The 23,466-nt window shown below is 37.9% G+C and overlaps 13 protein-coding genes across 13 annotated transcripts; 5 read left to right on the forward strand and 8 right to left on the reverse strand.

Moving 5' to 3' along the window:
• Positions 1–128: 128 nt before the first annotated feature.
• Positions 129–1,022, reverse strand: RXT3 (Rxt3p; the record flags this gene model as incomplete). Its single annotated transcript, XM_018364205.1, has 1 exon — positions 129–1,022. The coding sequence occupies one exon, from the start codon at positions 1,020–1,022 to the stop codon at positions 129–131; it is 894 nt and encodes a 297-aa protein (XP_018223006.1).
• A 636-nt stretch (positions 1,023–1,658) lies between these two features.
• Positions 1,659–2,405, forward strand: RPL31A (60S ribosomal protein eL31; the record flags this gene model as incomplete). Its single annotated transcript, XM_018364206.1, has 2 exons — positions 1,659–1,715; positions 2,121–2,405. 2 exons carry the CDS (start codon positions 1,659–1,661, stop codon positions 2,403–2,405), a joined length of 342 nt encoding a protein of 113 aa, XP_018223007.1.
• A 1,018-nt stretch (positions 2,406–3,423) lies between these two features.
• On the reverse strand, positions 3,424–5,526 carry BRE1 (E3 ubiquitin-protein ligase BRE1; the record flags this gene model as incomplete). Its single annotated transcript, XM_018364207.1, has 1 exon — positions 3,424–5,526. One exon carries the CDS (start codon positions 5,524–5,526, stop codon positions 3,424–3,426), a length of 2,103 nt encoding a protein of 700 aa, XP_018223008.1.
• A 469-nt stretch (positions 5,527–5,995) lies between these two features.
• AHK1 (Ahk1p) lies at positions 5,996–8,977 on the forward strand (the record flags this gene model as incomplete). The annotated part of the gene is made up of 1 exon (XM_018364208.1): positions 5,996–8,977. The coding sequence occupies one exon, from the start codon at positions 5,996–5,998 to the stop codon at positions 8,975–8,977; it is 2,982 nt and encodes a 993-aa protein (XP_018223009.1).
• A 264-nt stretch (positions 8,978–9,241) lies between these two features.
• Positions 9,242–9,853, reverse strand: YET3 (Yet3p; the record flags this gene model as incomplete). Its single annotated transcript, XM_018364209.1, has 1 exon — positions 9,242–9,853. One exon carries the CDS (start codon positions 9,851–9,853, stop codon positions 9,242–9,244), a length of 612 nt encoding a protein of 203 aa, XP_018223010.1.
• Positions 9,854–10,434: 581 nt separating this feature from the next.
• On the forward strand, positions 10,435–12,303 carry BDF2 (Bdf2p; the record flags this gene model as incomplete). Its single annotated transcript, XM_018364210.1, has 1 exon — positions 10,435–12,303. One exon carries the CDS (start codon positions 10,435–10,437, stop codon positions 12,301–12,303), a length of 1,869 nt encoding a protein of 622 aa, XP_018223011.1.
• A 160-nt stretch (positions 12,304–12,463) lies between these two features.
• CBS1 (Cbs1p) lies at positions 12,464–13,147 on the reverse strand (the record flags this gene model as incomplete). Its single annotated transcript, XM_018364211.1, has 1 exon — positions 12,464–13,147. One exon carries the CDS (start codon positions 13,145–13,147, stop codon positions 12,464–12,466), a length of 684 nt encoding a protein of 227 aa, XP_018223012.1.
• A 418-nt stretch (positions 13,148–13,565) lies between these two features.
• Positions 13,566–13,745, reverse strand: COX9 (cytochrome c oxidase subunit VIIa; the record flags this gene model as incomplete). The annotated part of the gene is made up of 1 exon (XM_018364212.1): positions 13,566–13,745. One exon carries the CDS (start codon positions 13,743–13,745, stop codon positions 13,566–13,568), a length of 180 nt encoding a protein of 59 aa, XP_018223013.1.
• Positions 13,746–14,182: 437 nt separating this feature from the next.
• Positions 14,183–15,472, forward strand: IDP1 (isocitrate dehydrogenase (NADP(+)) IDP1; the record flags this gene model as incomplete). Its single annotated transcript, XM_018364213.1, has 1 exon — positions 14,183–15,472. The coding sequence occupies one exon, from the start codon at positions 14,183–14,185 to the stop codon at positions 15,470–15,472; it is 1,290 nt and encodes a 429-aa protein (XP_018223014.1).
• Positions 15,473–15,599: 127 nt separating this feature from the next.
• PEX19 (Pex19p) lies at positions 15,600–16,628 on the reverse strand (the record flags this gene model as incomplete). Its single annotated transcript, XM_018364214.1, has 1 exon — positions 15,600–16,628. One exon carries the CDS (start codon positions 16,626–16,628, stop codon positions 15,600–15,602), a length of 1,029 nt encoding a protein of 342 aa, XP_018223015.1.
• Positions 16,629–17,648: 1,020 nt separating this feature from the next.
• SYO1 (Syo1p) lies at positions 17,649–19,499 on the reverse strand (the record flags this gene model as incomplete). Its single annotated transcript, XM_018364215.1, has 1 exon — positions 17,649–19,499. One exon carries the CDS (start codon positions 19,497–19,499, stop codon positions 17,649–17,651), a length of 1,851 nt encoding a protein of 616 aa, XP_018223016.1.
• A 481-nt stretch (positions 19,500–19,980) lies between these two features.
• RPS29B (40S ribosomal protein uS14) lies at positions 19,981–20,151 on the reverse strand (the record flags this gene model as incomplete). Its single annotated transcript, XM_018364216.1, has 1 exon — positions 19,981–20,151. One exon carries the CDS (start codon positions 20,149–20,151, stop codon positions 19,981–19,983), a length of 171 nt encoding a protein of 56 aa, XP_018223017.1.
• A 799-nt stretch (positions 20,152–20,950) lies between these two features.
• Positions 20,951–23,323, forward strand: TSR1 (small subunit rRNA maturation protein TSR1; the record flags this gene model as incomplete). Its single annotated transcript, XM_018364217.1, has 1 exon — positions 20,951–23,323. One exon carries the CDS (start codon positions 20,951–20,953, stop codon positions 23,321–23,323), a length of 2,373 nt encoding a protein of 790 aa, XP_018223018.1.
• Between the last annotated feature and the right edge of the window lie 143 nt (positions 23,324–23,466).

Below are 23,466 nucleotides of genomic sequence, written 5' to 3' on the forward strand. Positions count from 1 at the left end.
AGTGTGTAAGTGTTTAACATTAATTATACAAATAAACCAGAGAAGGGATAAAACAAAAAAGAAAGAAAGTGAATATGACATAGATGAGGATAAAAGTATGGAGAAGTGATCAATGTTGCGTATCTTTTTCAAGTCCACTTCAAATTTTTTATGTACCCGTTTGGTTCATGAGGTCTATTGCTATCCAACCTTTGCTTAATTGCAATGCTATAGATACCATAACTTATCCCATCGTGTAAAACCGTGTCCTCCGACCCCCATTCTCGCGAGGTTATACCAAACCTTTTCACGCTAGGGTACTTTTGTAAAGTGGGTAGTAGCAAAAGCTCCACCTCTAAATCGAAAGGTGTCCCTGTCAGCAGGGGAAGGTTGCCTATGACACTATCTTGGTTTGCCATATTTGCTGGCGTTCTCCTTAGTTTGGGGAACGAGTTACCTGGAGATGCAACGGGTTTGAACCCACAATGTCTTAAAACTAAAATGGGGTCTGAATCATCCGAGTAGATATCACACCCCCAAATCTCATTATTTCTCGCTCTAGGAGATTCTAAATTATCCAAGCTGGCCTGAACGTCTTCATATGTTATTTTCAACATTACTATATTGTTGATCTTATCAATACCGATAGCTGGAAGGAACGGTGGTGGAAGGGTCCTGTCATAAAGATTATACGGGAATTTGTGTCTCTCAGAGTAGCTCGTCGAATCCTCACCGAAGGATCCCTCTTTGAAACGGTTGTAGTAGAGTGTACCCAAATTTTTTGGTTCTTTTGGATATTTTTCTGCAGTAAAAGTTAGAACTGACTGTGAATCTACCTCAGGTGCGTTGAAGGCTGAAACTCCACTCGTTGCAAGCTCCTGAGAATTCCCATACTGATCTAGCGGTTGACTATTGTTCTCTTGCCTTTCTTCCTCCTGCAAATTTTTTGCCCTTGCAGAATTTAGTAATGTTTCCTGCAACCTGTATATCTGCGATTGTGTTTCTCTGTATGCTCTATTAGGGTCCTGTTCACTTACCGACATTGTATCTTTTTATTCTCTCTCAGCAATAAACAATGACCGCTTGAAGTATTCTTTTATCCTTTTCAGTGCTACTACCTTCACAAAATTGAAGTGATACAAACTGCTGAAGTGGTACGCTCGCTATATTGGCCCAGTATCAAATCATTAATGATGTTTTCTCGAACTTGTTTCCCTTCCTACTGTATGGGCCCTTTTTTTTACTGTTTTTCAACTCTTTTCATGCCTGTCACATCCTTACACCTTTCTTTGCCCCCATACATCCTCAGTCAAACAATGAAAAATAAACCCTCATGAAGTTCCGAAAGGGCGCGTCTCGGGCCGATACTATTGAAACGCTCAGTTGCAGCACCCCAGTAGGAAGAGGTTCAGAGATCGTGTCTTTCGTACTGGGCAGCCGCTTCTAGGCCGGGAGGGAAAGAGAGCTCTGTTCAGGATGTGGGCGCTCCGTCTAGCGGTAACCATTCTGGGGGTTGCTAGGCTGACCCAATATCCATCCATCCTAGTTCTCTCACCTGTCGCGGAATCTCATAGCTGAAAGATAGTATTGAAATATTGAATATTTTAAAACTGGTGGTTCATTTAATGTTAGTGTTGGGTCAAGCATTGATAAGTAAACAGAACTCAATCAAAAGAAAAATGGCCGGTTTGAAAGACGTTGTCACTCGTGAATACACCATTAACTTGCACAAAAGAGTATGTGAAAGAATAAAATTATAATGTTTTAAAAGTTGTCATCCGAATGGCTTACTATGAGGAGATTTCCGATATTGAATTGCCACAATAGGAAGAATTTACAGAACATAGATAGTGGCAAACACTATTACTACAAATATACCTCCACGATACAAGGGTGAGAAACATAGCTGTGAAAGAAAAAAATATGTGTTTTGGCTGGACCCAGCACCTAGAAAAATGACGATAATCCCTTTTGATATTAAAAAAACATAAGAGGAGTTTTCATCGGTTATACTGTGTCCTGAATACGATAGAATAAAAACTAAGAAAATCTCCACATATGAAGCCACTCATTAATACTACGCCTATATGAAATTGATTAATTTTTACTAACAAGATTTTTTATCTTTTTTATTTTAATAGTTGCACGGTGTCTCCTTCAAGAAGAGAGCTCCAAGAGCTGTCAAGGAAATCAAGAAGTTCGCCAAGTTACACATGGGTACTGAAGATGTCCGTCTAGCCCCAGAATTGAACCAAGCTATCTGGAAGAGAGGTGTCAAGGGTGTTGAATACAGATTAAGATTGAGAATCTCTAGAAAGAGAAACGAAGAAGAAGACGCCAAGAACCCATTGTTCTCTTACGTCGAACCTGTCTTAGTTGCCTCTGCTAAGGGTCTACAAACCGTTGTTGTCGAAGAAGATGCTTAAATCAATTAAATAATATCAAAAATAATACTCATTTTATATTAATATATATAAATTAAACATTTTCGATTTGTATAAATACTTCGTTTTGAATTATGCTTGCACTGTTCCAAGACTTCAGTGTAGCCTGCCTGTAGATCGGCCGGCCGAGGTGGAGATTTTGTGATTCGTTCATTCAAGCCTGCAGAAGCTGCTTAAAAATCCAAGACTACGTGCAAGGGTTAGTGAAAGCGAAACGAAAAATGGATAAATCAGTGTAACTATGACTATAAGGTTGTGTTGGCCACTCATCACATTAAAAGACTCCCAATATTCTCCGACAAATTAATGAAGTATACCTCGTGTCTAAATTACGATCCATCAGAACGATGAGACCATAAAGACACAAAGTAAATGAGAAGTTTAACAATATTAGAAATATTATTAAAGGATGATCTTAAAAAGTAGTTTTGAAGTACTTCTGTTCTTAATAGACCAACGGAAAATTTAAATCTTCATCATTTTAAAAGTTCATTCTTCTTTCGCATCCACTAAAACATGTAATAAACAAGACGCTAAAAAAATGACAAAGGCTATTGGTACAGTGAACTCACTGGACCATTAATCACATCACTTGTGTACGTTCTTGTCTTCCCTGTTTACCAAGGGGCAGTGCATAATTTTATGGATTTCTTTATTCTTATAGCTGTTAACAGAGGGTATTCTACAGATATATATATGCTCTTAAAGAGAAAGTATATCCAGCCAGGTTAGATCGTTAAGAAAAAAAGGCCGAGAAAAATTTTTGCCTCGCAGTCGCACCCTCACCCGGCCGCCTCGAAAATACATTTAATTGTTTAGGGCTAATAGGTGACAGTATCACAATGTATACATATATAGTAACTTGAACGGTACGACCGTATTCGAAGAGTGCATTAAACTAGTAATGGTGGATGAATAAATCAAAATATTCTTATGTATATATAGGATATAACACAAACAGTGGTGAGATTTGTAATAACGGTAAAGATAATAATTAGTATTACAAGTGCACTGTTAATAAATCATTGGAACTGAACGCTTTGTTGCATGTGGGGCACTTCCTCATTCTTGCTGCCAACCGTTCTTTACAGCAGTTTTCACAAAAGACATGGCCACAAGTCTTAATGGCCATATTTTTCCAGTTTTTAGAACACAAAGAGCAATAAACTAGGGTACGGAAGTTTGCAAGCTCTTCAACGAGTGCCTCGTCGTTTGAGCCCTTGTTTTTGTTGTTGTTGTTGAATAGTGCATCGTGTAATTTATCGCATTTAGCTTCTAGGTGAGACGTTTTTGACTTAAACTGTTTCAATTCTATTTCAGTATCGTTTAATTTAGTTTCCAGATGCGTCAGGCTTACAATGCTTTCGTTGCTTTCTTCTTGTAGTTTGTCTAGCGACCTCTTCAGCTTTATTGATTCATTGTTTAGGTCAATAATTTTTATTGTCTCTGTTTTACTCGAATCGATTAATCTTCTTTCATTATTTTGAGAAAGCTCTAACTGTTTATGTAAATTTCCAATCTTTTGTTGTAGTAGTCTATCAGAATCCTTTAATTGTAGAATTAATTCATTCGATTTACTTAAGCTTTTCGAGAGATTTTTATTTTCAATTAAAATTGAGTCCTTAGACCTCATCGCAGCAAAATATTTCTGATCAGCTTTCGTCTTTTCGACAGTTAGCTTGGATATGACGGATTCATGATTAATGACCTCAGAATACTTTTTGTGAGTTAAATTCGATAATTCTCTAAAGCCTTTCTCCAAATCTTGAATTTCCTTCATCAGTGCATCTTGAGTCTGTACGGAATTTACATTGTTTGATCTTTGCTCGGTTTTAGTCCATTGCTCCTTCAAAATATCAATGGCATGTTGCAAATCTTCTAATATTTCAGTCTTGGATTTTTCAGCTTCTAGAATGGCTATTTTACTTAGCAAATCATCACGAGCTGTTCTTATTCTTACAACGTCCTTTTCCAACGAATTGTTCATTTCAATCAAAGAATCAAGGTTTTTTTGGAACTCATCTCGGACTTGGTTTGTATACACCTCCTTCTCTTTGGATAAAACCTGGAATTTTGATAGAAAGAAACCGTTGACTTCCGACAATTCCTCGTTTTGTTCCGTTAGACGTTGAATTTTCGCTAGCAAAGAGTCGTGATCATATGACGTGATACCTGGATCTTGCTGCACCACTACCGATTGTTGCTTTTTCAAATTAGATATCTCAGAACGCGTTTTGATAAGCTCCTCCTCATTTTCTTTTCTGATATTCTCAAGGTCGTTAATAGTGGACTTTAGAGAACTTACTTCTGAACGAAAATCAGAAAATTTAAGATCTAAATCCAATTTTTCACGTTCAGCATTCTCCTTTCTTTCATCTTCCTGCTGCACGAATTCATCACCTTTGTCCGAGCTCCCGGATTTTTCTTTACCATTAGCCGTAAGCAAGTCGTTACTTTCGGCCTTGATACTATTATCATTGGTTTCRCTTTTAGTTTCTTGTATTTCCTTTGCATCATCTGACTTCTCTTCTTTAAAAACACGCTTTATTGTAAAGGACTCATCCCTATCGTACTTGCGTATTAAGCTTGTATAATATTCTTTTAAAGCAGAAATCTCCTCAGTCAACTGTGAGTTTTGGTAAAACAGCTCCTCTTTGCTCTTCCGCAAGTTTTTCAACTCTGTTGTTAATTCTTGAATATGGTCCGACGTACTATTATTAGAATTACCGTCCACAGAATTAGGTTTCCCGTACTTGGTCAATAATTTCATGAAAGAGTCACTGCGTTGAACTATTAGCGTCTCATCACCTTGAGCAATCTCTTTACACAATTTTTTTTCGTTAGCGTCCGTGCAAAATGTTTCAATAAATCTAGCCAAGGTTACTATGAGAGCCATAATATTCGCCAGCTTACGCGAAACATCAATACACTCCCTCCTCGAAAGCTCGTATTGTTTTCGTAATGCTTCAAAATCAACTCTTCGACGGTTTATGCACCTAAACAAAGCTTCTTTTTGGAATGCTATCACATCAGATTGAGTGAGAGGTTCGCTAGGATCACTTAATTCTAGCTTGATTTTCTTAGCAGCAGGTTCGGCCGTCATATTTGGATAATTTCAACTGGCACGATTAGCATAAGAACAATAAAAGCCCTCTTCTATCCCTTATCAAACGTTTGACGCCAACACTCTAGGCAGTCTAGCGTTCAAACAACATTCATCCGATTTTTTCTATTTTATTTCTTATTTTTTTCCTTCTATATTAATTTCGTTAGATATGATTTGGTCACGTGATGGATAGCTTTTGTCACTTCAAAATTGGTATAGCGATAGTTGACTAAAGAAATACAATTGTTCGAGGATTAGTTTGACTTTTAAAAAATACTCCGGTGTCTTTTATTGATCTGCCCTTTCTTTTTGAGTCCTCTGAGCCCCTAAGATCTTTGGAAAGCTCCTCAACCGTTGTCTATTACTATTTTTTGCTATTTTAATAGAGGCATTCCTAAACCTCGATTGTGCTTCGTATGCTCAATAAATATTGTTGTAACACCAAAAATCATATTGCTCATTAAGCATGGGCTCCGTCTCACATAATCAATTTTATGAGTGTGGATCCAAAACTTTACCTCAAGACAAATTCTCGATCGAAAAGTATGAAACTCAATTGTTCCAATCGCTAAACAGATTTATTGGTTTCATAAATAATGCTGATAAATCCGTTGGCAGTAAAGAGCAAAACACTAAATTTTGCAAGACATCCTCCAATTTCCTTCGCTTGAAGCTACTGACGATTTTGCGACAATGGTGTGATTGCCCTCAAAATAAGTATACCGTAGAAAATCGAGATGTTTTAATCCAATGGTGGGTGACGCTCTTGAATTTTTTGAACTCTGACACTTCTCTTCAAATGGACGCTACCCTTGAGTTCAGCTTAAGCATAGAATTGACTTCGGTGTGTCTCGAGTGTGTTAGCAGACTAACGACTATACTAATAATACTACCTATTCATCCTCATAGAGATATGGAAGTTTATTCGCATCACCTTTTATTAACCATTCATTGCATAACAAATAAACTGATTTTAATTTCCAAGAACACTAAAAAACTAAGTCGTACAGAGAGTAATGATAAGTCATCTACAAATGACAAAAAACTGCAACACCTCAACAGGTACTCTTCTTTATTACGATCATTTATTGGGAAACTGAACGCATACGCATTTTTTTATTTACCGGAAGAGTTACATTTTGATACGATTTTATTGTTAACCGTTTCTCCGCAGATATCTTCAAGTGTTCAAACATGTTTGTTCCCATGGAAAAACAGGCATTATACATTTACTAGTGATCAAGAACAAATTATTCGTTCTGAAACATTTGAAAATAAAGATACCAAATTCTTCAAAATTATCGTGTCTTACATTAAAAACGATTTTATACTTATGTCGTTCTATTGGCACTACTGGTATATTATACTTCAATTTATTAAAATTCCCGATTCAAATTTTGAACTTGGGAAATCGACATTACCATGCATACCTGGGTCAGAAATTCTCTTAACGCATGTAACAACTAGATTTTTGAATTCAGATTTGAACAAATTCACACGGATCATCAAGCAAACACCGAATCCGAGAATTGTGAATGATAGTTTAACAGAGTCTCATCCAAATTTTAGAGCGCTGAGTGGTAATAACAACGCCTTGATTACTTCTGAAAAGATCAATGATTACATATTTTCCAACTTCAAAACAATCAAGTTATGGGAATGCTTGAGAAGCCTTTCAGGTTGCATTTCCAAAGAGGACCACTTTGAATATCTAGAAAATATGCTATCCTTGCACGAGTCCTCATTGGTAGATTATGTATCGACTATTTCAGCATACGATTACGTTGCGGCAAACGTCATTTACAATAAGATTTTACAATTTATTGTTTTCCAGTTTGAAACTTTACCTTCTTTAAAATTCATTCAATGGGGGCCGTGGTACAATGGGCTTTTGAGTATGTTGAAGACTAAAAATGTTAATTGTCAGACCGTTTCACTGTTGTGCCTTTTCAACGTATGGAGGCATGTATCTTTTGAAGAACGGGAAGAGATAACTAAAAGATTACTCGAAGACTTTTGGGTATCTCTAACCTTTGACAATGAATTTCCTTTGATTAGAATCTTATTCATGAAATTGTTGGTTTTCAAAATCGTTCCAAATATTCAAGACTCTAGCCCAAGTCTTCAAGAATCCGGCGTTATAAGATCGTTACCGTATAAAAAAATTAGAGAATTAGATGAAGAGCTATCATCAAACAAAGAAAGCCTGCTTTTAATGCAGCACTATTATTTAAGTGATGTTGTGGCGCACAGAAAAAACGCTCTGATTTTCAATGGTAATTCACATTTGATGATGGTCCCCCAAAAGTCAAATACAGAGGATCAGTTAGTCTATAAGATAAACCACGATAAAAAACTAAGAATAGAAAAGTTTCCTACAGTTAGTTCAGTGGCAAATACAAGGCCAAACGTAATTTTGAAAAATGGCAAATACGTTTATGACGTTTTGGATGAAATGGCAAGTAAAGCCGCCTATTTACTTGCCGAAAAGAAAACTAAACTGAGTTTAAAAAAAAATCATAAAACTATAGACGGTAGTGAAGACGATCAGGAAGGCGAAGGTGAGGATGAGGATGAGTATCCAGAAGATAATGGTACCCGTAAGAAAAAGACAAAGGAACGTAGTAGCTCCTTATCAGCAACGTTCAATTCCTGGCTATCCAAATTCTCTATAGCTTCAGAAGAATCACAGAAGAAAAAGGAGCGGGAAAGTGAATTGGATATTGACTTTGGGGATGATGAGGATAATATTGATTTCTCAAAAAATACACCAAAGAGGTCATCTAGTAATATTTTTAAACACGGTAACCATTCAGGGTCAATAACATCCTCTAATTCAAGTGTCAAACTCAACAAGGTGCGGGAGAATACATTAATTGGTCCACCAGAACTAAGGTATTCCAACGAAATTAAAGAGTATAATAGCATTACGACGATATTCAAGCTGGTGTTCATTCAAACCAATAGAAAGATGGTTGAAAAAATAGATATTGCGAACATGAAATGGGGGACCATCCACGGAGGCAGTAAGTACATGAAGCCTCTCCCCGTTCCGAAGGACATGATAGTTGTTAATTCCGGTAAAAATGAAATTGAGACGAATGACCTCATTTTAGCTGATGGCAAGGATCTGGATATTGAATTACCGGTACCTGACTTTAGTATATTTGGTGAGCGTAAGGAACATGAGCACGAAACACCAGTGAAAAGTGCTCCAAATTTGGAAGAGTCGGAAGGTTGCAGCGAGGAGGATATTGTGGTTTGGAAACAGAATCAAGAGATGAGGTTGAGGACGAGAATACAAAAAATTTGTGTTGTCATTGAGACGTTCAATGCTACAGTAAGAGAATATTTCGATTTTTCTAACAGATTGGAGCATGAAAGTATATTTATAGATTTCGAAGTTAGAAAGCCTAGTAGCAATAGTTCTATTAACATTAAAGTCTGAGTAATAGAATGGAATACATACATATATAAGTATGTTATCATTATTGAATACTTAGTGTTTTGTTGTTTTTTATTTATATTTAGTTTGGGAGTTCGAAACATTAAAGTATTCTGCCTAAATACAAACCGCTAAAAAGAAAGAAAAATAAAAATAGACCAAAAGAAAAGATAATTTAACCTTTGTGGTATACAAATATACATGTATATATTGGATATTGTATATATATATATATATATATATATAAAAGATCAAGGAGACGACAAATCAGTCCATTTCCTTCTGTAGCGATTCAGACTTCTCCTTTAAGCGTTTAATTTCATCATCGATGTCCTGAATCTTCTTCAAGAGTTCAAAATTTTCCTCATCACCGTGGTCGTCCTTAGAGGCGCCTGATTGAGCGGCAGCCTCAGCGGTGACAGAGTCATTCTTCTTGACATCGCTGGAGGCCACTGGTGGCGAAGCTCTGTACACGTCTTTCATGGTCAAGAGCTCGATGACTAAACCAAATGTTCTGACGACGACAAACGTCAAGAACAAAGTTATGCCAGTGAGGTACATGTTTCTTTGTGCAAAAAACTTTCTGGAGAGTACCTCAACTCTATCCTGAGCAATGACCGTGCCATTGTTCGGAGAAGTAGTGCTTAACTGCAGCTCTTTGTCGATACTGTATACTCTGTTGATGCAATCAACGAAGAGCAAAAGAATGAACCCGAGTATGCATTTGATCGCGACTTGCACTGTGGAGGACTTGAACGGCTTTAATAAAAGTAGAGTGAGGGGTCTACGGTATCTGGAGGGGATTGGGATGGCCAGGATGGAGAACATGAAAATCTCGACCACCAGAATGGCAAACACTAAAGTGTAATACAATGACATGATTCAATTGTGTGAGTATGGAGGTGAAAGTGAATATGTGTGCCTTGCTGGAGCCCGCAAATGTATCTTCACTATCCGACTAGGACCCGTTATTCCATTATTATATACGGCACATTTCCGTTCTTCTTCTTCCCCTTAGCAAAGGGACTCAGCGCAGGGTGACGCCCTGCGCTGAAAAAAAAAGTGAGAGAGGCCAAAAGAGTGCCACGTCAACAAGGCTGAGAGGGATGGACGCGCCAAAAAGCAACACGCATAAGGGACGTGGCAGATGCAGGGGCAAATGCGATCGTGCAGACCGGCATGTACGCAAAAGACACACGTTAGAGGACTGTCCAAATACATGAGTTAAGTGAAGGCTATCTAAAGACGCTCTTGGGCTCTGCGAGGCGCGACCGACGCTGACGTGTCGTGGCCCGTGTACAGTGACACGGTGGCAAAATGGACGACGTTGGCGCTTGTTTCGGGCGCTTTCTTTCGGAATGGATTTTGTATATAAAGCGGGCGCAGTGGCGAAAAACGAGCGAAAAGAGGGAACGCGGAAAACAAACAAAAGAAGTTGATCAAGAAAGACCTCGGCGGCTATGTCTCGTACTAACATGGATACAAGACACGCACACTCTTCTATGTTGGCTGCTACAAACAGCAACAGCAATAACAACAACAATGCCAGCGTTGGTGTCGACAGCGGCAATGTCAGTGCGGTAAGTATCGACGATGGACCCCACTTCAGGGATATCTTCCACTATGAACACGAGGGGAACTACAAACTCGCTAGCAGCGGTATCACTAACCTGAACTCTTCTTCCCATATCCATCAAACTTTGTCTCCCATATCCATTAGTAACGCCTCCACTCCGGAAAGTTTCCCCGACCACTCCTTGGGCTTAGAGCAGGAACCGGAGCCGGAAGTGGAAGCGGCAGTGGATGAGGGAGCACTGCCACCTCACCAGACCAAGTATCTTTTGAACTCCGTTAAGGCCACTAAACGATTAAAAGACGCTAAACCGTTTTTGAAGCCGGTTGACCCTATTGCTTTGAACATCCCGCATTATTTCAACTACGTGCAAACCCCAATGGATTTGTCCTTAATTGAAAAAAATGTGCAGGAGAACGTGTATCATTCAGTAGACCAGGCCAAGTTGGATTTCAAAACAATGGTCGATAATTGTTTAGCCTTTAATGGTCCGGAATCTTCAATCTCTTTGATGGCTAAAAGAATTCAAACGTATTTCGAAAGAAAGTTATCTGCATTCCCACCAAGAGTTTTACCCGCTTCTGCTTTAAAGAAAACAAGCAGAAGTCGGAAGAAAAATGAAGATTCGGATTCACCACTTGTCATTAGGCGTTCAGTGAGCACTCCTAATGGTAATAGTGTTGAAAGTGCAAACGGAGACGGCGGTAGTGGTGGCAGGCCTAAGAGAACTATTCATCCACCAAAATCGAAGGATTTATTCGAAATTTATGAAAACTCTAAACCAAAGTCGAAAACTTTGCAGAAAAAATTCAGAACCTGCTTAAAGATTCTGAAAATTTTAATGAGTAAAAAAAATTCGGATATAAATTACCCCTTTTTACAACCTGTTGATCCAATTGCTCTAAATTTACCAAATTATTTTGATGTTATCAAGAATCCAATGGATTTAGGTACTATATCAAATAATTTGATGAATTGGAAATACAGTTCAATTGATCAATTTGTTAATGACTTTAATCTTGTTTTTGATAATTGTTTCCAATTCAACCCGGAGGGCAATGAGGTCCATTCAATAGGCCAAAAATTAAAAGAGCTTTTCAATTTCCATTGGTTAGAAAATCAGGATGTTTTGAATGAAGTTGAAACGGATTCAGATCTTGATGAAGATAGCTATTCTTCTTCATATTCATCTGATGATGAATATGATGATGAAGACATAAATGAAAACGATATAACTAATCCGGCCATCCAGTATTTAGAACAAAAGCTACAAAAAATGGAGGTTGAGTTGAAACAATTGAAAAAGCAAGAGATAAGCAAATTATCGAAAAGAAGAAAGAGGAATTACCCGAAGAGAAATATTTTGCGTAAAAGATTAGGGAGACCTTCAGTTAATGATTTGAAAAAAATCATAACTGATAGCATCAATGAATTGAATAATTTGGAAATGAACGGAATGATTCAAATCATCAAAAATTCATTACCTAAAGACGAAATACTAACTTCCAATGACGATGAAATCGAAATTGATTTGGATATTTTAAATGAACGGACTATTATAAAAATTTACGAAAGTTATTTCGAAAAAAAACATAGCAACAATACAAAAAGAAAGTTGAATCATAACGATTTGACGGCGCAAGCAAATAAGAAAAAGAAAACCTTGAAATTTTTAGAAAAAGATGAAATTATAAATAATAATTATTCCGATTCTGATGATGATAGCAGTGATAGTAGCGACAGCGACAGTGATTGATAAGCTAAGCAAGTAAATGCTTTTGTTAAAAATAAAAACGGGGGAATAAAGAAAATTGTAACATTATAAACTAAATCAAAAAACAAATGTTTTTTTATATATACATATTGTAAATATTATTAAAGGGATAACGGATATCGAAGGCATTGTTTCTTTTCGGCTATAAATTACCCAAATGGAAATTGATCAGAGGTAAACATATAATTTTTATAATTGAATCAACAAACATTTTGCTATTGTTCTTATTGTCTAATAGTTTCAGATAACCGACAAACGATAATATCACCTTCCAATCATTTAGGTTCTGGAAATCTTTTGAACTGGAATTCAGTCCCATTTCCTTGGGTAGCTTAACGGGTATTCGCAAATGGGCCAGTTGATTGATTTTCAAGGAATCGTTAATTAGCCAACTTATGGAGCTTGAATTCACTATTCGACGTCGTTCCAAATTGTGAATGTAGTTGAAATTCTTGTTCATTACATTAAACTGATTAAAGTTTGTAAACGTTATTGTCAGCAACTTGTTGATTTCCAGGTTGATTAATTGCTCGCCTAATTTTTGTAGAATCTCATTGCTGGTTCGAAAATCATTATTCGTACTGGTGTCCCCACTTATAGTTACTTGGACCTGCAAATCCCGGTTTGTAGTGTACAGCAGTTTGGTTAACTCTTTAGTCGGCAAGCGTATCTTTCCTCCATCATCATTATGATCGACTTGAAAAACATGGCATAATTTCTCCACCTTCGCAACATTTTTCTTTGTTACTGTGTTTATGATCTTGGTAGAGCCATTCCTATGCATCACATAGGATCGAACAGTTACAAACGCCTGTGTACGTAACATGTTGATATCTATGGTCTGGTTAGACTTTGTGCTGCTGTAAAAAAATATGTAAAGAGCAAAGCAAATAGCTCGTACACGCCGCAATTTCCAAGCACAATGGACTACTCTTGGTACTCTCTTATTTCTCTTACCTATTCATTTCCTGCCTTTTTCTCCCAAGTCGTTTTTTTAATTGTCATTTTAATTTATTTTATTTCAGTTTGACTATACATACATATGTAAATTATTTTTTGTTCGTAGAAATAAATAGATAGAAAGAAAAATTACGATAAATATCAAAAAAGAAGAGGGATACGTTTGCTTTTCCCTCTTCACAAACTCTTACAAAATAATCAATTGAGGCCAGCACAAAAAAAAAAAGAGAACAAATATATAGGAATAAGAATATAATGCGGAAAAGAACAGTAATCTGATCGAATCAATTTTCTTGCTTTTTTCTTTCAGCCAACTCCGCATAGAATTTTTCTCTCTTGTTAATCTTGTCCATGTGGAACCCCCACCACCAGTAGGAGGCCATAGCACCCCCGAGGGAGAACCCGATGATCATGTCCATGATGACTTTTCTTTTGATCGTACCAGTAATTGGAGCAATAGCCATGTTCGTTTTAGATCGGTTGTAGTTGTAGTTAGCAGTTGTCTTGCTTGCCTCAGCAGGCGGTGATAATTTTCCTTTCAAGATAGAACTCTTTCATCGAATCTTTTAATACCACTGGAACAAAGCGGGCATCGTCGCAGCGGGCCAATCAGGTCGCAGTAAAAGAGGGGACACACAGGAAGACCTTGTTGAAGATCATGGCAGGGTCCAGCAGGTCCCTTGGCCCAATTCGAACCCAATTATGATCAACGGCAGCTCGAACCATCTTCTTATGGGTCGAATAGGACCATGTGCACCTTCTAGTACCGCTATACGGGTCACGCGCGAACCGTGACTCACGTAATTCCACCTGGTAATATAAAGAACGACTCATACGAACTTGTGTTTCTTGCTTCCATACAATCGCAAAGGACCACACATATCAGGAAGAGCCACCCAGCATGAGCATACTAGCTAGAAGACTGTTTTCCACCTCTCGCCTTGCTGCGTTCAGCAAAATCAAGGTCAAACAACCCGTTGTCGAGTTAGACGGTGACGAGATGACTCGTATCATTTGGGACAAGATCAAGAAGAAGCTGATCTTGCCCTACTTGGACGTAGACTTGAAGTACTACGACTTGTCAATCGAGTCTCGTGACGCCACCGCAGACAAAATCACTCAAGATGCTGCAGAGGCAATCAAGAAGTACGGTGTCGGTATCAAATGTGCCACCATCACTCCTGATGAGGCTCGTGTAAAAGAATTCAATCTGCACAAGATGTGGAAATCTCCCAACGGTACCATTAGAAATATTCTTGGTGGGACTGTGTTCAGAGAACCAATCGTGATTCCTAGAATCCCAAGACTGGTCCCTCGTTGGGAAAAGCCAATTATCATTGGAAGACACGCCTTCGGTGATCAGTATAAGGCCACGGACACGTTGATTCCAGGGCCAGGCTCTTTGGAATTGGTCTATAAACCATCGGGATCTAACGCTACTGCTCAACCACAGACTCTGAAAGTATTTGACTACAAGGGCAGCGGTGTAGCCATGGCCATGTATAACACTGACGAATCCATCGAAGGGTTTGCTCATTCGTCTTTTAAAATGGCCATTAGCAAAAAACTGAACCTGTTCTTGTCTACTAAGAATACTATTTTGAAGAAATATGATGGTAGATTTAAAGACATTTTCCAAAATGTCTACGAAGCTCAATATAAGGCCAAGTTCGAAGAACTGGGTATTCATTATGAACATCGTTTAATTGACGATATGGTCGCTCAGATGGTTAAGTCTAAAGGTGGTTTTATCATGGCATTGAAGAACTATGATGGTGATGTCCAATCTGATATCGTTGCCCAGGGATTCGGTTCCTTGGGGTTGATGACTTCTATCTTAGTCACACCAGATGGTAAAACTTTTGAGAGTGAGGCTGCTCATGGTACTGTGACCAGACATTATAGAAAATACCAACAGGGCGAAGAAACTTCTACGAATTCCATTGCGTCGATTTTTGCTTGGTCAAGAGGTCTATTGAAAAGGGGTGAATTAGACAATACTCCAAGTCTATGCAAATTTGCCAACATTTTGGAGTCTGCCACCCTAAACACCGTTCAACAAGACGGTATCATGACCAAGGATTTGGCGTTGGCTTGTGGTAAGAATGAAAGATCTGCTTACGTTACCACAGAAGAATTTTTGGATGCTGTTGAGAAAAGATTACAGTCGGAAATCAAATCGATTGAATAATCTAATCTTTTTAATGCCCATTTACTTTCTCTTTCATATTTTAGCTATGATATTTAGTTACGCTCTAGAACTATGAACTATGAACTATGAACTATGAACTTCTTTTTTTCTAATACATACTTACTCCTTATTGCTGTTTACAACCATCAGCCAATTCCTTATCGAGGTTCCCCAAATTAGGATCATTGCCATCGACTTCTAACATTTTCATGAGATCCTCCTCTTCGTTCCCACTCTTTAAAAGACTGTTTCCACTTCTAATAGGGTTATCACCCAATTGTTCTAGTTCGTCTAGCAATTCGGTAACACGATCTTTATGCTTTAATTCTTCATAATCCTTTAACTCGTAAATACCTACAATTTGCTTTACTATATCAAATTGTCTCTTGTAAACATCTATCTTCTCCTTATGTTCTTCATTTTCGCCGTTTTCTTGAAACCATGTCCCAAATTCACTACGCATCTCCTTCATGGGTTCATACAGCACTTCCTTCGACGTCATTTGATCAAGTATCTTCGTTATCGCATCATCCATTTCGCCGTCCTTTACGTCAAATTGATCATCTCCATTGTCATTTCCTCCGGATGCAACCATTTGGTCTAGCAATTGTGACAATATGTCATCTACATTACTGTTTTGACCACTGCGTTTGGATTCTTTACTTTCTTCTGCTAGTGATGTGTCTACTTTATTACCGTTGTCTTTTAGCCTATCCAGTGTATTTGAGACGATGCTTTTGAACCCTGGACTGTTTCCACTGACAGACCCCTTAACATTATTATCGGTTTTCAAATCATTAGAAGCCAAATCAGAGCCTTCACGAGGAATCTTGGTAGCCTCCTCTAGAGCACTCACTAGCTTGTTAAAGTCTTCTGTCTTGGCATAATTCTCATTACCATTTTGTTTCATTAAATTTGCAAATTCATGTTGTAAATCTGTCATCATTTCTTTCAATTCCGGATCTTCTTCAGACGTATTACCTGCCCCTGAACTATCACCACCTTTATCTCTGGCGCTTCTTTCTTTGTTTCCACTGTCGTTGCCCACATATTGTTCTGTTTGTTGATTTTCCGGATCGAATTCATCTAGTTTGCTTGGGTCTTCATCCAAAAGGTCATCCAAGTCATCAAAATCATCGTGCTCGTTACCACTCATTACTATAGGTTGTATATTCCGTTATTCTTCTACTTAGACCTAATCCTTAACTTCTTAAAGTTTATGTCTCTCTTCACTTTATACCACTCAAAAACCGCGTAACAACTAGAAATTGAAAATTATCATCAAGTCCATGATAAACAAACATTTCAACAAAAAGAATAAAACATAAGCGCCCCAAAAGCAAGATACGCATACGCACTGGCACCAGTTATTGGAAGCAGATATGAGTAGTTTATGTCTACAGCGTCTTCAGGAAGAAAGGTATGTTACGGCTTCTTATTTTTCTTTTTGTAGCTATACACAAGTTTGATTCTGCGTTTTACTAACAGTCATCGGATATAAAATGTTCATTTAAATAACAGAAAGAAATGGAGAAAGGATCATCCGTTTGGATTTTATGCTAAACCAGTCAAGAAGGCTGACGGATCCATGGACTTACAAAAATGGGAGGCTGGTATCCCGGGTAGAGAAGCTACAAATTGGGCAGGTGGTGTATACCCGATTACAGTAGAATATCCAAACGAATATCCGTCAAAACCTCCAAAGGTTAAGTTTCCGGCTGGATTTTATCATCCAAATGTGTACCCAAGTGGCACGATTTGTTTAAGTATCCTAAATGAAGATCAGGACTGGAGGCCTGCTATTACACTGAAACAAATTGTTCTTGGGGTTCAGGATCTTTTGGACTCTCCAAATCCAAACTCCCCTGCTCAAGAACCTGCATGGAGATCATTTTCGAGAAACAAAACGGAATATGACAAGAAAGTTTTGCTTCAAGCCAAACAGTACTCTAAATAGCGAGGAATTTAGATTTCCGTTTTCCCTCGTTTTGTACTTTATTTAATTAATGTCGTATGTAATAAAAATAGAGCAAATAGCATCATTTGTGGAACATGAAGTTTCCTTATTTCTTCAAGTCGTGTTTTTTTGTTAGATAAATAAAATACTACTTTAATCGTATCAATTTCTATGGTTATAAGATCTATTATATACACTTCAAAAGACGTATTGATTAACTCAATTTTCATCAGTCTTGTAATGAATAAAACTATCTAGCGTGGTGAAACAATCATGACACCTTTCCTTTAACTCGGGGTCTTTGTTTTTATCAACCATCTTAAACTGCTGTCTCAAGTTTGGTACTACTTGGTCTTTTAAGATCGATAAAAATTCGCCGCCCACGAATATTGGTTCATTATAATCGTAAGATGCATCGCCGTAAATTTGGAAAAGCGAGTTTGTCATTTCCACCAAAATTTCAGGTTGGACGTTTGATTGGGTTAACTTCTGTATGAAGAATTGACCGATTTCCTTGTTCATTTCAATTTGCCCCTGTACCATAGCATATGTACTTAATACGTTAATACACTTTTGCTTTAGTTCCAAGTCTTCATTGTTTTGGAGTTCACTTATGATTCCCTTCACGAATTCTATATTATTAAGCATTTGAAAATTATTCAATACTTGATTTCCGCCTTCAGCAGCTCCGTTAGAGGAGATGAGCTTCAAAACAGCCCAGATACAGCCCATTCTACCAATTTTAATACTCAAGTCATCTTGGCTATCTAATTGTGTCACATAACTCCATAGTGAGGCGAGCAGGTCCTCTGAGAGTTCTGTTAATGATAGTGTAACATACAGCCAGATCAGGTTATTCCAACCGATTAATATTCGTGACGTGAAAGTATCCTTTAAAATCATAAAGACATGAGGCAAAAAATTTGTTAGAGTATTGACCAGCTCGTCTGGAATCACGGCCTCATTCGGTTGCGCCGTTTCATATTTGGATGCAATCAATTCAATGATTGCAGTAATAAGATCAATGGCAATTTCAACACTCTGCAATTTCATCATGGATTCGTTACGCTTTGCATTATAGTTCTTGATCTTCTCTATAACTTTACTGGTTTCATCTTTATTTGTGGCTGGCGCAATTTCCTCAGGGTTATTGATATCATTCATCAACTGTACTGGATCAATGTTATTAATGGAATGACACACAGAGTGGATCATTTTGTTACATTGATCATATGTTATTTTCGTATCAAGGAACTGGAAATTGATACCCTCAATCAACACCTTGGTTAATTCGTTGGTTTGAGGATGAGAGTCTGAAGACAACTCATTTAAAAACTGCGATATGTGCTTATTGTGAGAGACCTGATCGATAAACTCGAATGATTCGGAACTTAAATCGTAAATCAGATCAAGAATGGTATTGTATAAATTGATAGGTAATTTCTCGACACCGTATTTCAATAATTCTAAAATGACTTGGAAGATTCCGCTTATTTTATTTTCGTTCAATAATTCGTCGAGGATATCATCGGACCCATTAGATAAAGCCACCACCAGAGATAGCAAATTATCAGTGAAATCGAATAATAGCCTTTTAGATTCTATTTTGGCCTTCCCTGCAGGTTTTGATTGGGTTTGCTGTTCCGCTGCTTGCAAAGCTGATAGAGAATCAATTATTTTAACAAAGTTACTTGATATACTTGTCCATATGTCAGATCTCCACAGGTAGATCGACACATCATAGCCTTCTTCCAAGGATAAGTTTCTTAGTAAACCAAAAGACTCCACAACTATATCTGAATTAGAATCGTTCAATAGTTTACTCAAGATGATATGCACCAATTTTTCCTTCAGTAGCAATTGTCTCATGTGACTGTCTTCACAGAGAACACTAATGGAGCTTAAAGCCACACTTCTGTCATTTGGCACCACACTCGATAAGTTTTGCAGTAAAGGCTGAAGCTTTTTGTTAACGACATTGGCGTCTTTATTGTCGCCGTTTGAACCAGCTTTGCGTAGCGGATTCAGACGAGACGAGGAAGCTCTTGATCTTTTCTTTGATCTACCCATTTTTCTCTCACACCAATTCCGACTTAGTATATTATTTAAGTAAAAAGCAAACTTTGAGCCAAGATGATTTCAAATTGTAAATATATGGCGTTGACTGCCAGAAACTAATCCTACACTACACGTCAGAGCATTAGTACCAATATATGATGAGATGAGATGAGATGAGATGAAAAATTTTCTAATTTCAAAAAACTCCACCTCGTCTGAAGTGACCATAATATGGATCGTGATAGCAGTAACGGCGGTAGTGGTAGTATTAACAACTGCTTCCCTCGATTAGTATTACCAGGTAATGCATTTGCCTGTTGTTTGTGATTAGGATTTTTTTTATTGCATCGCCATTATTTAATGATAAACATAAAATAGTAGTACTAGAAATAATATATGATAACTTATACAAAAGAGAGGTTAAGAAAAAGAACAGAGGCAACCAGAATAGACCAAAAATGGGTTATGACTACGATATTGCAATCTTCTTAACTTATCTGTACTTGTGGAAACCAATGTCGTTAGCTCTTTCTCTGAAACATTGACGACAGATGTTCAAATCGTACTTTCTGACCAAACCGGTGTGAGAGGAACAGACACGACATTGGCGGGAACCTTTACCGAATCTTCTTGGGTGGGAGAACCAAACGTTTTCGTGAGCCATTTTGTATATATATATTCTGTAACCAATAGATTTTCAAAGAGAAAATAAAAAAGCATGTTAGTATAAAATATCTTTCGTGCGAGTTCTCGTTCAGAGTCCCATGGACGTGTATAAATAATGTGATTCTTCATGCTCAACCTGGCCATCAGTCAATATGCAATTTCCTCTGTGTTTCATATCCCACGAAATTTTCCTAGTTTTTTTCGAATACAAATAAAACAATCCACGCTTGCCTTATAATTAGGTGTTCAAGTCACAGTCTCTCATCAATTGTCTTGGCCATATTCTAGTTGCGATTGCAGTTACTGCTTCAAATTTCGCACAGAGCCTTATCCACTAGTTCCTCCATTCTGTATACACATCCTCTATCATTATAACCACTTTCCCACATACATTTAGCGATAGTTTCTTTCAGAGCCTCTTAAACATCAACTCAAACACCAACATATAATAACCACTTATTATGGTGACGGTTATACCTTTAAGACTTGACGCCTTCACTACCAAAAGTGGAACTTTTCCAACCGCGCTGCCCGTACAACACGAGGAGCGCATGGCAAGCGCAAAACAAAAACCTTTTAATCGAAAGATAAAAGAGGACTTGAGGTTACTGGGTGTCAAAATGCACGGATGGAGTAGCGGATCGGGACTGCGGCCCCAGCTGGGAAAATTTTTCAGCTAAGCTCATCTCATCACTGGTGAACAAAAAAAAACCAGCTTGCATATGATATAATATTAAGCAATTGATGTTGAGGTTGGATCTTAAGGGGAAGGATAGTACTTTAACACAGGGATTAGAATGGCGGGTCATTCACACAGAACGTCGTTGAAGAATGGACACAAGTCTTTCAAATCAAAACACGCTTCTAAAGGTGCTTTGAAGAGACTGTACAAAGGAAAAGTGGAGAAGGAGCTCATCGGAACTGGCAAACCAGACAAGCAAGTCTCGAAGCTGCAGCGTCGAAACAAGTCTAAGCAATTAAGAGCACAAAAAATCTTAGACTCTATTGAAAACAGAAAACTTTTCGAAGGTAAAAATGGTGCTGCCAAAATCGTCACTATTCTTCCGCTAGTAAGTGATCTGGACCCATTGGATATTATGTACAAGCTATTGAAGTCTGCGGACGACGAGGAGATTATGATCCAGGAAGTAGAATCGAAGCGCATATTCAATCTTCACATCAAGAAATTTAAGAGCAATCTAAAGATCATCATTCCAGACATGACCAACTTTTTGAACATTTTAGATTGTGCTAAAGTGGCTGATTTTGTCATTTTTGGGCTAAGTGGTGTGAACGAAGTTGATGGAGAATTCGGAGAACAAATCGTCCGTGCTTTGGAACTACAAGGTATTGCATCATATATTGGTGTCATAAGCAACCTTTCAGCGGTCCACGAAAAGGAGAAGTTCCAACTGGACGTCAAACAATCCCTGGAGAGTTATTTCAAACATTTTTTCCCCAACGAGGAACGTGTTTATAACCTAGAGAAGAACTCAGACTCTTTAAACGTCTTAAGAACTTTATGTCAGAAACTTCCAAGATCTATTAACTGGAGAGATAATAGAGGTTATGTTGTTGCGGATCTTGTTGATTTTGTTGAAACTTCCCCTGACTCCGGTGAGTTGGTCGTTGAAGGTACTGTTCGTGGTATTGGTTTCAATTCTAATAGATTGGTTCATATCCCTGATTTTGGTGACTTTCAACTTAATAAAATAGAAAAAATTAGCGAGTCCTCACAAAAGAGAAAAAACATCAAGAACAAATCCAACAACACAGGCGATGATCTAGACTTGGATTTACAAACCGTCTTTGAAAGTGATATGAATAGAGATACTTTAGACGAGTACGCTCCAGAAGACGTGGAAGATTGGTCTGATTATGATGATGACTTTGGATACGAAGATTTGACTACAGCAAGATATGATGATCACGGGTATTTACCTGGTAGAGAACAAGCATCCAAAAAGGTAGCGGTCCCCAAGGGAACTTCGGATTATCAAGCCAAATGGTACCTAGATGACGTTATTGAAGCTGCCGATGAAGAAGAAATGGAACAGGCCGATGAAGAAGAGGAAACAATGATGGATGTTGACGACGGAATGACGGTGATAGACCAAGACAATGAAGAGATGGAAAACGACGAAAGATATGAAATAGAAGATGATGAAAAATTTGAAGAGTTTTCACCTGAAGAAGAAGAACGTCAATTGAGAGAATTCAGAGATATGGAAAAGGAAGACAGAGAATTCCCAGATGAAATCGAACTAGAACCAACCGAATCTGCCGTGGAACGTCTGAAAAGGTACAGGGGTTTGAAGAACCTATACAACTGTGACTGGAATGTTGATGAAAAAGACCCCACGTCACCACCCGAATGGAAACGTTTATTAAGAGTGGGTAATTATAAAAACACCAAAAATAGAATTATCAAAGAAACCAAGAACGAAGCACAAGCTATTGCAGGTGACCGTATTAGAATGTTCATCAAATTCCCCAAATTCTTATTAGAAAAGATTCAAGACCCCAAACAGCTATTGTTTGCCGTTTATGGATTACTTCTACACGAACACAAGAATGCAGTGGTCAACTTCTCGTTACAAAGATGGGAAGAATACGACAACCCTGTACCTTCTAAGGATCCTATCGTGGTACAATATGGTGCTAGAAGATATACCATTCAGCCACTATTTTCTCAGGATTCGAATAGTCCCAACAACGTTCACAAGTATGAGAGATATTTGCATCCAAATACAGTATCGATCGCCACATGTATTGCACCTGTAGATTTCACGCAATCCCCTGCAATTTTCTTCAAACCTTCACAAACAGATTCTAAGCAAGTTGAGTTGATTGGTCACGGTACATTCTTAAACGCAGACCATTCAAGAATCTTGGCCAAGAGAGCTATCTTGACGGGTCATCCATTTAGATTCCACAAGACAGTGGTCACTGTACGTTACATGTTCTTTAGACCGGAGGATGTGGAATGGTTCAAATCTATCCCATTATTCACCAAATCTGGTAGATCTGGTTTCATTAAGGAGAGTCTGGGTACACACGGTTATCTCAAGGCTACGTTTGACGGTAAACTTTCTGCACAAGATGTTGTTGCCATGTCCTTGTATAAACGTATGTGGCCATTGCCTTCATTACCTTGGAATGGTATGTAAAGTGCTGAAAATATACACATATAGGTATGTATGTATGTATGTGTGTGTGATCTATTTGTATAATATAATACTAATAAAGCAGTATTGAGGGAGTTATGAGTAAAGCTAGGGCAATACATGTTTCGTGCGTGTCAAATAGATAC

The sequence above is a fragment of the Saccharomyces eubayanus genome, chromosome IV (genome assembly GCF_001298625.1).
Source record: "Saccharomyces eubayanus strain FM1318 chromosome IV, whole genome shotgun sequence".
In the NCBI taxonomy this organism is placed as follows: Eukaryota; Fungi; Ascomycota; class Saccharomycetes; order Saccharomycetales; family Saccharomycetaceae; genus Saccharomyces; species Saccharomyces eubayanus.